This window comes from Manis pentadactyla, chromosome 9, assembly GCF_030020395.1.
Source record: "Manis pentadactyla isolate mManPen7 chromosome 9, mManPen7.hap1, whole genome shotgun sequence".
Taxonomy (NCBI): domain Eukaryota; kingdom Metazoa; phylum Chordata; class Mammalia; order Pholidota; family Manidae; genus Manis; species Manis pentadactyla.
The window spans coordinates 50,001,490-50,017,274 of NC_080027.1; the positions used below are offsets into that span (position 1 = coordinate 50,001,490).

The 15,785-nt window shown below is 36.3% G+C and overlaps 1 protein-coding gene across 3 annotated transcripts in view; it reads right to left on the reverse strand.

The window, feature by feature from the left end:
• SBF2 (SET binding factor 2) overlaps positions 1–15,785 on the reverse strand; it is a 558,284-nt gene that overhangs the window by 171,703 nt on the left and 370,796 nt on the right. For all 3 annotated transcript variants that reach the window (XM_057507357.1, XM_057507356.1, XM_057507359.1), the window contains 2 exons: positions 12,887–12,996; positions 11,330–11,479 (listed from right to left, as the gene is read on the reverse strand). In XM_057507357.1, the coding sequence (XP_057363340.1) occupies positions 11,330–11,479; positions 12,887–12,996 (260 nt within the window). The remainder of the gene's footprint in view (positions 1–11,329; positions 11,480–12,886; positions 12,997–15,785) is intronic.

Below are 15,785 nucleotides of genomic sequence, written 5' to 3' on the forward strand. Positions count from 1 at the left end.
ACTGACACAGATGTTTGGCGTCTTTGCCTTGAAACTCCAAGCTTTTATAAAAAATGTTCAGAATGTCATGTTAAATTCTCTCAAGTAACATTGTTGCAACAAGGATATAAATAAAAATAAATCCCAAGTTAGTAATAAATAAACTATTAAAATATAAATATCACATATGAGGCCATTTATAACTAAGAAGATCCTCTATATAATGTAGAACAACACCATGTGCTGGAATAAAGACAGGATCTATTTTTATATATTCATGAAATACTGAATTACAAAATACTAAGTGCCATCAGTCCAGGTGTACTTGAAAGCAGCAAAAAACGTCCATGTCTTTTTATCTCCAGAAATGTGATGATTCAAATAAAAAAGAAAAATACTTGTAGCCCACACATACCTGGCTATTCAATAAGTGACTTACTAATTAGTATATGCTAAAATTAAATTTAGAGAAAGCCTTATAACTTAGTTCTCCAGTTAATAAATAGCACAGAAAGTATGAATGGAAAAAAGCTTCCTAAATTAGTTTTTGTAGTTTTATCACTAATTACAGGGAATCAGGAATCACCAACTTTATAGAGCATCTAGAGAAGTTTGATCTCTTAATCAAATTCTTTTGTTCTCTATAATGACAGTATGAAAGTAACTGAAATAAAGTAACAAAACACATGGCTTTTTAGGACAAATTTATTATGTTTATTTTCATAAAGGTGTTCAATAATTTCCTCCTTGCAATGAGAATATTATTTTAAATTATAAAATGTTATATATTTTATGTAATTTAATTATGCTCGTGTGTGTGTAGGTATATCTAATCCATATGCTAGCAGTAACCATGGCTGAGGATTTAGTGTAAATATCCTTTCAGGTATTTTTAGGTCAAAAATAGAATCATATTATATCTACTTTATGTAACTTCCTTTTTGTCCACATAGCAATATATAATAAAAGTTTTTCCATATGGGTACATATTAAAGATCTACTTTTTATCTCTTCGTATTTAGTAGCTGAAAAATATTCCAAAGAGTTGTAGTATATTTAATCATATCCAAATGGTAAACATTTAGGTTGCTCTCAATTTTTGCTATAAATTATTATAGCTAGCTTCTTATACTCTAAAGTAAGAATGTATTTCCAGTTAAGTGGAATCAACTCTTATCTTGTAAATTTGCTTAAACAAACTACAATGTGCTTGTTACAAGATTACATTTTTATACTAGATTTTAAATAAGAATTTATGAGAAATTCCTTAAAATGGGTTAGAAAAGATAAATATACCCTGCAAAAAAAGCTAATAGCAATACCCTGATATTAATATGTATAAATTATGATTATAAAAAATGATACAGTGAGTATCTATATACCTAGTTTAAGAAATAGAGAACAGTTAACCCTTGAACAACATGAGTTTGAACTGTGTAGGACCATGTATACTTGTATGGTGTGAGGTATCTGTACATTTTATGTGTATTTAGTACCTTACACCCAACTGACCCAGCACTATTTATTGAATTTTTCATCTTTTCACCACTGATCTGAATTGCCAACTTTGTCATAAATCACATATCCACATATGTGTACACCTGTTTATGAGCTCTGTATTCTGTTCTGTTGGTCAATTTGTTTATGATTGTGCCAATACCACACTGCCTTAATTACTACAATCTTAAACTAATTAATAGATTTTAAAGTTTCATGGAGGTACACTTGGCAAGTAGAACAGTAAGATATTTAAAGTGTACATAATGGTGATTTGATACATGTACACATTGTGAAAGGAGTCCAACAGTTGATTTAATTAAGAGATTCAACACCTCAAATATTTATCTTTATTTATTTATTTATTTATTTATTTGTGAGGGCATCTCTCATATTTATTGATCAAATGGTTGTTAATGACAATAAAATTCTGTATAGGGGAGTCAATGGTCAATGCACAATCATTAATACACCCCAAGCCTAATTTTCGTCAGTCTCCAATCTTCTGAGGCATAACAAACAAGTTCTTGCATGGAGAACAAATTCTTACATAATGAATAAGTTACATAGTGAACAGTACAAGGGTAGTCATCACAGAAACTTTCGGTTTTGCTCATGCATTATGAACTATAAACAGTCAGTTCAAATATGAATACTCATTTGGTTTTTATACTTGATTTATATGTGGATACCACATTTCTCTCTTTATTATTATTATTTTTAATAAAATGCTGAAGTGGTAGGTAGATACAAGATAAAGGTAGAAAACATAGTTTAGTGTTGTAAGAGAGCAAATGTAGATGATCAGGTGTGTGCCTGTAGACTATGTGTTAATCCAAGTTGGACAAGGGCAATAAAACATCCACGTATGCAGAAGATTTCTCACAGAACAGGGGGGGTGAGGTTCTGAGCCTCACCTCTCTTGATCCCCAATTTCTCACCTGATGACCCCCCTGCGACTGTGCCTGTCTTAGGTTGTTCCTCCCTTGAGGAATCTTACCCGTCTCTAGCTAACCAGTCATCTTCCGGGGCCATACAGGGAAATGTAAAGTTGGTAAGAGAGAGAGAAGCCTTATTGTTTGAAATGGTTAGCTTTTTATTTCTTTGCATATTTATGCCCTGTAGCTTCTACGCCCAGCATTTCTCTTGAGGTATCTTTACCACTTGGAAGAATTATGATACTCGGTAAATTTGATATGAGGCACGAATTCTATTTAAGGGTTGTAATTAGGAAGGAAGAAGAAAAGCTATAGAAGTAGCAGGCGGAAGAAAACATGGGAAGATTGATTATTTCTTTGACATATCTTCTTGTAGAGTAACTTCAGCATGTATAGGTTTTCAGCTACTACTTAAATTGCGCACACACATTAACATAATAGGAGTATAGTTACATAACCAAAGCATATCTGTAATTACCAGCCATCTCCAGTGAAATCAAGAAAACCAGTTAGGCACCTTAGGCATTTGTGAAAACTTATCTATGATATGGTGGATATTGTCCTACTGAACTTGAACAGTCTGAGAGAAATCAGACAAATTAAAACAACCCATTCCTGGGGAATGTTCACATCCCTTATGTTCTTTTAACAGTAAATAGTCTGTAGTTGTAAGATTTTGGAGCGCTACAATTTGCACTTCTCCTAATTCTTGGTTGAGTTCCAACAGTATAGATCCAGTCAAATTTGTTGTTTTACTGTATGCACAGGCCAGCTTAGATATCTCCTTCATTCCCATGGCAAGTCCAGGAGCTGGTGGGATGAGTGCATCTACAGCTGTAGCAGTGCGTGGATCTTTGTTGGGGTTTTTTGATGAGCATCTTCTGGCATGAGTCTTCCAGAGAGTGCTGATGTTGGAAGTTCTCTTTCATATCGTATCTTAGTTCATTTTCGGGGTAGCCCAATTAGGCTTTGATCTTCTGTATAAACGCAAACAGACCCTTTGCCTACACTTTTATATGCCCTTTATACCCTTGTGTAGAACTCATTGGAAGTTACCACACAGGAACTGCCCTTTTTTGTTTTGTTTTGTTTTGTTTTTGGTATCACTAATCTACACTTACATGACGAATATTATGTTTACTAGGCTCTCCCCTATACCAGCTCTCCCCTATAGACCTCTTTACAGTCACTGTCCATCAGCATAGCAAAATGTTGTAGAATCACTACTTGCCTTCTCTGTGTTGTACAGCCCTCCCTTTTCTCCTACCCCCCATGCATGCTAATCTTAATACCCTCCGACTTCTCCCCCTCCTTATCCCTCCCTACCCACCCATCCTCCCCAGTCCCTTTCCCTTTGGTACCTGTTAGTCCATTCTTGAGTTCTGTGATTCTGCTGCTGTTTTGTTCCTTCAGTTTTTCCTTTCTTCTTATATTCCACAGATAAGTGAAATCATTTGGTATTTCTCTTTCTCCGCTTGGCTTGTTTCACTGAGCATAATACCCTCCAGCTCCATCCATGTTCTGCAAATGGTTGGATTTGCCCTTTTCTTATGGCTGAGTAGTATTCCATTGTGTATATGTACCACATCTTCTTAATCCATTCATCTATCGATGGACATTTAGGTTGCTTCCAAATCTTGGCTATTGAAAATAGTGCTGCGATAAACATAGGGGTGCACTGATCTTTCTCATACTTGATTGCTGCATTCTTAGGGTAAATTCCTAGGAGTGCAATTCCTGGGTCAAATGGTAAGTCTGTTTTGAGCATTTTGATGTACCTCCACACTGCTTTCCACAATGGTTGAATTAACTTACATTCCCACCAGCAGTGTAGGAGGGTTCCCTTTTCTCCACAGCCTCGCCAACATTTGTTGTTGTTTGTCTTTTGGATGGCAGCCATCCTTACTGGTGTGAGGTGATACCTCATTGTAGTTTTAATTTGCATTTCTCTGATAATTAGTGATGTGGAGCACCTTTTCATGTGTCTGTTGGCCATCTGTATTTCTTTTTTGGAGAACTGTCTGTTCAGTTCCTCTGCCCATTTTTTAATTGGGTTATTTGTTTTTTGTTTGTTGAGGCGTGTGAGGTCTTTATATATTCTGGACGTCAAGCCTTTATCGGATGTGACATTTTCAAATATATTCTCCCATACTGTAGGGATCCTTTTTGTTCTATTAATGGTGTCTTTTGCTGTACAGAAGCTTTTCAGCTTAATATAGTCCCACTTACTCATTTTTGCTGTTGTTTTCCTTGCCCGGGGAGATATGTTCAAGAAGAGGTCACTCATGTTTATGTCTAAGAGGTTTTTGCCTATGTTTTCTTCCAAGAGTTTAATGGTTTCATGACTTACATTCAGGTCTTTGATCCATTTTGAGTTTACTTTTGTATATGGGGTTAGACAATGGTCCAGTTTCATTCTCCTACATGTAGCTGTCCAGTTTTGCCAGCACCATCTGTTGAAGAGACTGTCATTTCGCCATTGTATGTCCATGGCTCCTTTATCAAATATTAATTGACCATATATGTCTGGGTTAATGTCTGGATTCTCTAGTCTGTTCCATTGGTCTGTGGCTCTGCTCTTGTGCCAGTACCAAATTGTCTTGATTACTATGGCTTTATAGTAGATCTTGAAGGTGGGGAGTGAGATCCCCCCTACTTTATTCTTCTTTCTCAGGATTGCTTTGGCTATTCGGGGTCTTTGGTGTTTCCATATGAATTTTTGAATTATTTGTTCCAGTTCATTGAAGAATGTTGCTGGTAGTTTCATAGGGATTGCATCAAATCTGTATATTGCTTTGGGCAGGATGGCCATTTTGACTATATTAATTCTTCCTAGCCACGAGCATGGGATGACTTTCCATCTGTTAGTGTCCCCTTTAATTTCTCTTAAGAGTGACTTGTAGTTTTCAGAGTATAAGTCTTTCACTTCTTTGGTTAGGTTTATTCCTAGGTATTTTATTTTTTTTGATGCAATTGTGAATGGAGTTGTTTTCCTGATTTCTCTTTCTGTTGGTTCATTGTTAGTATATAGGAAAGCCACAGATTTCTGTGTGTTGATTTTGTATCTTGCAACTTTGCTGTATTCCGATATCAGTTCTAGTAGTTCTGGGGTGGAGTCTTTAGGATTTTTTATGTACAGTATCATGTCATCTGCAAATAGTGACAGTTTAACTTCTTTACCAATCTGGATTCCTTGTATTTCTTTGTTTTGTCTGATTGCCATGGCTAGGACCTCCAGTACTATGTTAAATAACAGTGGGGAGAGTGGGCATCCCTGTCTAGTTCCCGATCTCAGAGGAAATGCTTTCAGCTTCTCGCTGTTCAATATAATGTTGGCTGTGGGTTTATCATAGATGGCCTTTATTATGTTGAGGTACTTGCCCTCTATGCCCATTTTGCTGAGAGTTTTTATCATGAATGGATGTTGAACTTTGTCAAATGCTTTTTCAGCATCTATGGAGATGATCATGTGGTTTTTGTCTTTCTTTTTGTTGATGTGGTGGATGATGTTGATGGACTTTCGAATGTTGTACCATCCTTGCATCCCTGGGATGAATCCCACTTGGTCATGGTGTATGATCCTTTTGATGTATTTTTGAATTCGGTTTGCTAATATTTTGTTGAGTATTTTTGCATCTACTTTCATCAGGGATATTGGTCTGTAGTTTTCTTTTTTGGTGGGGTCTTTGCCTGGTTTTGGTATTAGGGTGATGTCAGCTTCATAGAATGAGTTTTGGAGTATCCCCTCCTCCTCTATTTTTTGGAAAACTTTAAGGAGAATGGGTATTATGTCTTCCCTGTATGTCTGATAAAATTCTGAGGTAAATCCATCTGGCCCGGGGGTTTTGTTCTTTGGTAGTTTTTTGATTACCGCTTCAATTTCATTGCTGGTAATTGGTCTGTTTAGATTTTCTGTTTCTTTCTGGGTCAATCTTGGAAGGTTGTATTTTTCTAGGAAGTTGTCCATTTCTCCTAGGTTTCCCAGCTTGTTAGCATATAGGTCTTCATAGTATTCTCTAATAATTCTTTGTATTTCTGTGGGGTCCGTCGTGATTTTTCCTTTCTCGTTTCTGATACTGTTGATTTGTGTTGACTCTCTTTTCTTCTTAATAAGTCTGGCTAGAGGCTTATCTATTTTGTTTATTTTCTCGAAGAACCAGCTCTTGGTTTCATTGATTTTTGCTATTGTTTTATTCTTCTCAATTTTATTTATTTCTTCTCTGATCTTTATTATGTCCCTCCTTCTGCTGACCTTAGGCCTCATCTGTTCTTCTTTTTCCAATTTCGATAATTGTGACCTTAGACCATTCATTTGGGATTGCTCTTCCTTTTTTAAATATGCTTGGATTGCTATATACTTTCCTCTTAAGACTGCTTTTGCTGTGTCCCACAGAAGTTAGGGCTTAGTGGTGTTGTTGTCATTTGTTTCCATATATTGCTGGATCTCCATTTTGATTTGGTCATTGATCCATTGATTATTTAGGAGCGTGTTGTTAAGCCTCCATGTGTTTGTGAGCCTCTTTGCTTTCTTGGTACAGTTTATTTCTAGTTTTACGCCTTTGTGGTCTGAGAAGTTGGTTGTTAGGATTTCAATCTTTTGGAATTTTCTGAGGCTCTTTTTGTTGCCTAGTATGTGGTCTATTCTGGAGAATGTTCCATGTGCACTTGAGAAGAATGTATATCCTGTTGCTTTTGGATGTAGAGTTCTATAGATGTCTATTAGGTCCATCTGCTCTACTGTGTTGTTCAGTGCTTCCGTGTCCTTACTTCTTTTCTGCCCGGTGGATCTATCCTTTGGGGTGAGTGGTGTGTTGAAGTCTCCTAGAATGAATGCATTGCAGTCTATATCCCCCTTTAGTTCTGCTAGTATTTGTTTCACATATGCTGGTGCTCCTGTGTTGGGTACATATATATTTAGAATGGTTATATCCTCTTGTTGGACTGAGCCCTTTATCATTATGTAGTGTCCTTCTTTATCTCTTATTATTTTCTTTGTTTTGAAGTCTATTTTGTGTGATATTAGTACTGCAACCCCTGCTTTCTTCTCACTGTTGTTTGCCTGAAATATGTTTTTCCATCCCTTGACTTTTAGTCTGTACATGTCTTTGGGTTTGAGGTGAGTTTCTTATAAGAGCATATAGATGGGTCTTGCTTTTTTATCCATTCTGTTACTCTGTGTCTTTTGATTGGTGCATTCAGCCCATTAACATTTAGGGTGACTATTGAGAGATATGTACTTATTGCCATTGCAGGCTTTAAATTCGTGGTTACCAAAGGTTCAAGGTTAGCCTCTTTAGTATCTTACTGCCTAACTTAGCTCGCTTATTGAGCTGTTATATACACTGTCTGGAGATTCTTTTCTTTTCTCCCTTCTTGTTCCTCCTCCTCGATTCTTCATATGTTGGGTGTTTTGTGCTGTGCTCTTTCTAGGAGTGCTCCCATCTAGAGCAGTCCCTGTAAGATGTTCTGTAGAGGTGGTTCGTGGAAAGCAAATTCCCTCAGCTTTTGTTTGTCTGGGAATTGTTTAATCCCACCGTCATATTTGAATGATAGTCGTGCTGGATACAGTATCCTTGGTTCAAGGCCCTTCATTGTATTAAATATATCATGCCATTCTCTTCTGGCCTGTAGGGTTTCTGTCGAGAAGTCTGATGATAGCCTGATGGGTTTTCCTTTATAGGTGACCTTTTTCTCTCTAGCTGCCTTTAAAACTCTTTTCTTGTCCTTGATCCTTGCCATTTTAATTATTATGTGTCTTGGTGTTGTCCTCCTTGGATCCTTTCTGTTGGGGCTTCTGTGTATTTCCATGGTCTGTTCAATTATTTCCTCCCCCAGTTTGGGGAAGTTTTCAGCAATTATTTCTTCTAAGATACTTTCCATCTCTTTTCCTCTCTCTTCTTCTTCTGCGACCCGTATAATACGGATATTGTTCCTTTTGGATTGGTCACACAGTTCTCTTGACATTGTTTCATTCCTGGAGATCCTTTTGTCTCTCTCTACGTCAGCTTCTATGCATTCCTGTTCTCTGATTTCAATTCCATCCATGGCCTCTTGCATTCTATCCATTCTGCTTATAAACTCTTCCAGAGTTTGTTTCATTTCTGTGATCTCCTTTCTGGCATCTGTGATCTCCCTCCGGACTTCATCCCATTTCTCTTGCGTATTTCTCTGCATCTCTGTCAGCATGTTTATGATTCTTACTTTGAATTCTTTTTCAGGAAGACTGGTTAGGTCTGTCTCCTTCTCTGGTGTTGTCTCTGTGATCTTTGTCTGCCTGTAGCTTTGCCTTTTCATGGTGATAGGAATAGTTTGCAGAGCTCGGACAAGTGATGGCTGGAAGAACTTCCTTTCTTGTTGGTTTGTGGCCCTCCTCTCCTGGGAGAACAGCGACCTCTAGTGGCTTGTGCTGGGCAGCTGCGTGCAGACAGGGTTTCTGCTTCCTGCCCGGCTGCTATGGAGTTAATCTCCAGTGTTGCTGTGGGCGTGGCCTGGCTCGGGCAGCTACTCCAAAGTGGTGGAGGTGCGTTGGAGCAGGAGTGGCTGGCAGGCTATTTATCTCCGTAAGGGGCCTCCCTGCTCCCTGCAGCCCTCAGGGTTTAGGGTGCCCAGAGATCCCCGGATTCCCTACCTCTGGATTAAGTGTCCCGCCCTGCCCCTTTAAGACTTCCAAAAAGCACCCGCCAAAACAAAACAATGACCACCAAAAAAAAAAAATGGTCGCGTGCTTTTCTTATGTCCTCCGGCACCCGGCCTCCAGTGCCTGCTCACTGTTCTTGCTGCCCTGTTTCCCTAGCATCCATGGCCCCCTGGGCACGTACTGTGTCTGTACTCTGGCCCGGATGGCTGGGGCTGGGTGTTCGGCAGTCCTGGGCTCTGTCTCCCTTCCGCTCTGCCTATTCTCCCGCCGGGAGCTGGGGGAGGGGCGCTCGGCTCCCGCGGGGCCGGGGCTTGTATCTTACCCCCTTCGCGAGGCGCTGGGTTCTCTCAGGTGCGGATGTGGTCTGGATATTGTCCTGTGTCCTCTGGTCTTTATTCTAGGAAGGGTTGTCTTTGTTATATTTTCATAGATATATGTTGTTTTGGGAGGAGATTTCCACTGCTCTACTCACACCGCCATCTTCCGCCCCTCTCTTTATTTATTTTTTGGTGCAAATATTGAAGTTCTCCTCTCTTAGGAAATTTCAATTATATAATTTAGTGTTATTAAGTACAGTCATGTTTTACATGAGATCCTCAGGCCTTATTCATCTTACAGTTAAAAGTTTACACCTCTTTCCATCCTCTACCTATTTTCTCTACCCTTCAGCCCCTGGCAACCACTTTTCTACTCTCTATTTCTAAGATTATGACTTTTTAAAGAAGACTCCACATATAAGTGACACCAAGCTGTATTCATCTTTCTCTGTTTGGCTTATTTCATGTACCATAATGCCTTCAAGAGCTCTTCACATTGTAACAAATGGTAGGATTTCCTTCTTTATCATGGCTGAATAAGAGTCTACTGTATGTGTATGTGTATACAAAAACATACCATATTCCCCCTAACAGAAGAACATATACATTCATCTGCTGACACTTAGGTTGTTTCTGTACCTTGGCTATTGTGAATAATGCTGGAGTGAACATGGGAGTGCACTGACCTCTTCAATGTCCTGTTTTCATTTCCTTTGGATATACCCAGAAGTGGGAATGCTGTATCACAGGGGAGTTCTACTTATAATTTTTCAGAACATCTATACTGGTTTTCAGAGTGGCTGTACTAATCTACATTCCTACCTACAGTTCACAAGGGTTCCATTCTTGACATATTATCACCAATCTAATCTTTTGTCTTTTGATAACAGCTATCCTAACATCCTAATAGTTCATTGTGTTTTTGATTTGCATTTCCCTGATGATAAATGATGTTGAGCATGTTTTCATGTACTTCTTGGCTGTTTGTCCTCTTTTAAACTAATTTTTTATATCTGACAAAGCCAATACTTATACTTTGTTTTTTAAAGTGTGTTGGTAGTTCTTGGGCTTTTGCTCTTCAAGTTGGGATCCTCATAGGACTTGCATTGCCTCTGTAGATTACTTTGGGAAGAAATTATATCTTTATAATACTGAGTCTTCTGATCCATGAACATCATATATCTTTCTATTTATTTAGGCCTTCATTCACCCACAAATTTTATTGTTTATTATACTTTATAATTCTCACTTTCAATTTACCAGAATTTAACATGCATTTTATTTAGTTTCTCTGGAGTCATGATGATAGTTTGAACTCTTACTATTTAATTACATTTTTTTCCTTGTACAAAAGGCTTGAGAATATTCATTATCAAGTAAAGAATATGATTTCAGTGACATAGAATATCTAACGAGCTGAGTCAGAATAGGAAAATCACATTATTTGCTCCTCTTAAATTGTGTCATTTTATTTTGTGGGAAGCTTATCTCTGTAAGATCATATACATTTTGAAGACAACACGAAATTTTTTGCGTGCTTTACACACAAAAAGGTCTTAGTAAGTAATTAATTCACTTGTCATTTGTATTCTCCACCATTCATTAGCTTCTGCCTTCATAGTACAACTGAAAACTGGAGAAGGCTAACATGAATACAGAAATTAAATAATATGTAATTGAATGTTTTAAAGATGACTCTTCATTTTCATAAAGCTTGTTTATAGAACTAGTAAAATAACAGTATTTTACAAGAGAATATAAAGAAAAAATGAAATACTCTTAATATTTATGCCAAGTAATAAATAAGTGTTCTGACAGATATGGTATGGTAATCAGCTCTTTATCCTTAGTTGTGGATGGCTCAAGAACTTCATATATTAGTAATTACTGAATCTCCTGGAAAAACAGAAAAAAAAAAATCTCTCAAATAAGAGAAATAATCTGAAAGAACTAAAAATTACCTGTAGGGTACAGTTCATCATCCTTATTATGTAGTCAAACTGTTGATGGTCTAATATTGCTCTGTGTTGCTGAACATGCAAACCCAGCTCATCAGTGAGACACTGTCTTGCTGCCTTTCCTTTAAGGGCTCTCAACGCAGCAGGAAGGGTCTGAGGACAAGAGAGGCAGAGTGAATAAAAGGTACCACTTACCACTGGAAAAAAATACTGATTTCAATCATACTGAAAATTCAAGTGCATCCTGTAAAGCATTTAATAGAGTTATTAGCAGAATTAAACTCCTAGAAAAGAGGTGATTTGTTATTAAGAACAATTATAAAATAGATGGATTTACAGCTATTTTCCTGTAAGCCAGCATGAAAAATAAGTAGAATTAGTTTATGTGATAAATTTAAAAAACATCAGCTTCATTAAAAAAAACTCATCAAAACTTTTGTCACCAAAATGACTGTTGCTTAGATCATAAGTCAAAGCCACAGGACACTTACAGACCTTGTTTCTGTAACTGGCCACATCTCCATGGCAAAAACAGAAGGAAAAATTAAAATCACAAGAAACACAGGTAATTTTATACTTTTTAAATGATCAGCTATTTAATTGCTACTCAGTTTTAATTACAGGAAAATTTTAAAATTTCTTCTTCTCATTTCAATATTATAATAGGTAAAGAAAAAAATACTCAGAGCAACAAAGAGAAATGTCTAGGATTATGCATTAAAGCTCTTTCACTTCATCAGCCATAAGAATGCCTCTTCCAATTCACCATTTAAAACCTACCTAATTTTTACTTTACATAAAATAACAGTAGGCTTATTTAACTCTGAAAACCTAAACAAACACACGAAAAGCAAAACTGAACAAAGGAGCAAATTAAGAAGGAAGGGAAGAAGCCTGAGTAGGAGGGCATAATGTTGTTACAGGCAGGTACAAGAAACAGGATGTGAAAGCTGAAAGCAGGAGGAGCAAAAGAAAATCTGTAACACTTCAACCATGAGGAAAGAAAGAACCAACAAAACTCAAAACATAAAGAGGCTTGGGTCATTTACCATAAGGGTAAAAACTTCACTTTTTACTTTGCATGTTTTACTAGCCCATTATAATAGACGTTCAGAACCAGGACACATCACTAAGAAAAGGCTATATAATGTTTAGCAAGTTTTATTCAAGAAGGCAAGAGAATGTGTTTTAACAAGGCATATTAAAGTTAAACACCAGAGTTTCTATAATTCATTACTTATTCTGACTAGATTCTTTATAATAAATAAAATTATATTTAAAATGTTAAGTTTCTCAATAATATATCAAAATAGGATTTAATGAGTATTGAAAATTTGAGGGGAAAAAATGACCATCAGTATTTCTCTGGAAGCCATGTAAGTAGGCTCAACTAAGATTTTAAATCTTAGACACTATTCATTTAAAGTGGTCCTAACAATCAAAGGATACTTTATAAGGAAAAAGGGGTGGAATTAGAGGAGAGGTCATTTGGCAAGCTAAACATGTAAATCTGAAAAGGAAAGGATGAATGCTTAATTGGGAAAGACAGCATTTTATTACCTTTTCGGTCTCCAATGTTTTATTTTCAAATATGAATGAGATGCAGTTTCTAACAACTTCCAATCTCTGTGCACTGTTAAAAACTGTTGCCATCTTATCCATTATCGAAACTAGTAAAGGAATATATAGAAAACACAAATTAAAATCCTTTTACAACTACAAAAGCAAGAGGAATATTACTGTTTATATGACAGTAGCTGCTTACATGACCAACACTTAGAGTTTATTCTTTTCCTTTGTCAGATGATAATTAAGGTATTCCATTTCATTACATTGATTACAATTTTCTACTTCTAAAGTGTCAGGCTAGTCAATTCTTATTGAGGATAATTTCCCAGGATAGCCTGCAATGATACACTTACCTATTATGCAAATTAAGTAATATTTACAGTAAAATTATATTAAGCAAGTGTAAACACCTATTTTAAGCTTTAATTGTAAACTAATAAGATAGGTTTGGGGTATAGGATCATGACAAAAGTAGCTAATACTCATATGTAAGAGGACTACTAACAGAAAAAGAAGTTGATAGTTCTAAGATATTACCAAAGAAAAATGCCACAAAATTTATTAGATTCTACAAACTCAAAGAGAGGGTACTTGAAGAAGCACTATACAAAAAGAGAAATGATCATGGCCAAAGAACTACTACACAAACTAGGGAGAGTTGCTTTTTAGTCCTGTGAACTTAATTAAAATCTGTGACCTTTACCATAAGGTTGGATAATTCTAGTCTATTACATAGGCTAAAATAACTTAAAATGAATTTAACTTTAAAGAAGAATATTGGAAGATATAAATGAAAGTTGTACTTGTTAAACAAAAAGCATAATTTCACAAGGGATAGTATGTAATTTGTACAACTGTAATCTTGTAAATAATGTGGCAGCAAACATAGGGGTGCATATATCTTTTGAAATTAATATTTTTTCTGGGGGGTGAGTGAATTCCCAGAAGTGGGATTGCTGAGTTGTATAGTATTTCTAATTTTAGTTTTTTGAGAAACTTTCATACTACTTTTGTTAGTGGCTGCACCAATTTACAATTCCACCAGTAGTATATGAGGGTTCTCTTTTCTCCACATCCTCACCAATGATTGTTATTCTTGTTGATAGTAGCCATTCTGACTGAAGTGAAGATATCTCATTGTTGCTCTGATTTGCATTTCCCTGGTGATTAGTGACATGGAGCATCTTTTCATGTGCCTGTTGGCCACCTGTATGTCTTTGTTGGAGAAATGTCTGTTCAGGTCTTCTGCCCATTTTTTAATCAGATGGTCTGTATTTTTGGTGTTGAGTTGTATGAATTCTTTATATATTTCGAATACTAGCTCCTTTTTGGATATATTGTTTGTAAATATATTCTCCCATTCAGTAGGTTGCATCTTCTTTTTATTGATGGTTTCCTTTGCTGTGCAGCTTTTCCCTTGTTTGGGGAAACATATCTAGAAAAAATTTTCTAATGTTGGTGTTCATGAGTTTACTGCCTATTTTCTTCTAGTTTTATGGTCTCAGGTCTTATATTTAGGTCTTTAATTCATTTTGGGCTTACTTTTGTTTATTATGTAAGATAATGATCCAGTTCCATTCTTTTCCATGTAGCTGTCCAGTTTTCCCAACACCATTTACTGAAGAGACCATCTTCTCCTTGTTGTATATTCTTGCCCCCTTTGTCATATATTAATTGACCATATAGGTATGGGTTTATTTCTGGGGTTTCTACTCACTCTCACTGGTCTGTACGTGTGTTCCTGTGTGAGTACCATACTGTTTTGATTACTGTAGCTCTGTAGTACAATCTGAAATCAGGGAGTTTGATGCCTCCCAGCTCTGTTCTTTCTCAAGAGTGCTTGGGCTACCTGGGGTCATTTGTGGTTGCATACAAATTTTAGGATTATTTGCTCTAGTGCAGTGAAAAATGCCATTGGTATTTAGATAGGGTATTGGTATTTTTGATAGCTATTCTGTAGATTGCTTTGGGCAGTATGGCTATTTTAACAATAAAAAACTTCATATCCATGGGTATGTAATAGTTTTCCATTTACTTGTGTCATCTTTAATTTCTTTCATCACTGTTTTAGTTTTTGTTTTACAGGTCTTTCACCACCTTGGTTAGATTTATTCCTAGGTTTTATTCTTTTTGATGCAATTGTAAATAGAACTGTTTTCCTGATTTCTCTTTCTGCTACATTATTTGTATATAGACACAGAACTGATTTCTGTTGATTTTGTATGCTGCAATTTTACTGAATTCATTTATTAATTCTAATAGTTTTTGGTGGAGTGTTTAGGGTCTTCTGTATAAAATATGTTGTCATTTGCAACTAGTGACAGTGTTCCTTCTTCCTTACCAATTTGGATGCCCTTTATTTCTTTTTCTTGTCTGACTGCTGTGGCTAGCACATCCAGTACTATACTGAGTGAAAGTGGTGAGAGTGGGCATCCTAGTCTTATTCCTTATCTTAGAGGAAAACCTTTTAGCTTTTCACTGCTGAGTATGATGTTAGCTGTGGGTTTGTCATATATGGTTTTTATTATGTTGAGGTACATAACCTTTTATACAGATTTTGTTGAGGAGTTTTCATAATGAATAGATGTTGAATTTTGTCAAATGCTTTTTCAGCATCTATTGAAATGATCATATGGTCATCCTTCCTTTTGTTAATGTGGTGTATCACATTCATTGACTTGTGGATACTGAACCATATTTGAATCCTTGGAATAAATCCTGCTTGATTATTGTGAATGATTTTTTAAATATATTTCTGAATTTGGCTAAAAAAATTTTTTTTGTAGTGTTCTTCTTTGATTTTGTATCAGGGTGATGTTTGGCTGATAGAATGAATTTGGAAGCTTTCCTTTCTCTTCAGTTTTTTGAAACAATGTGAGATGGATAGATA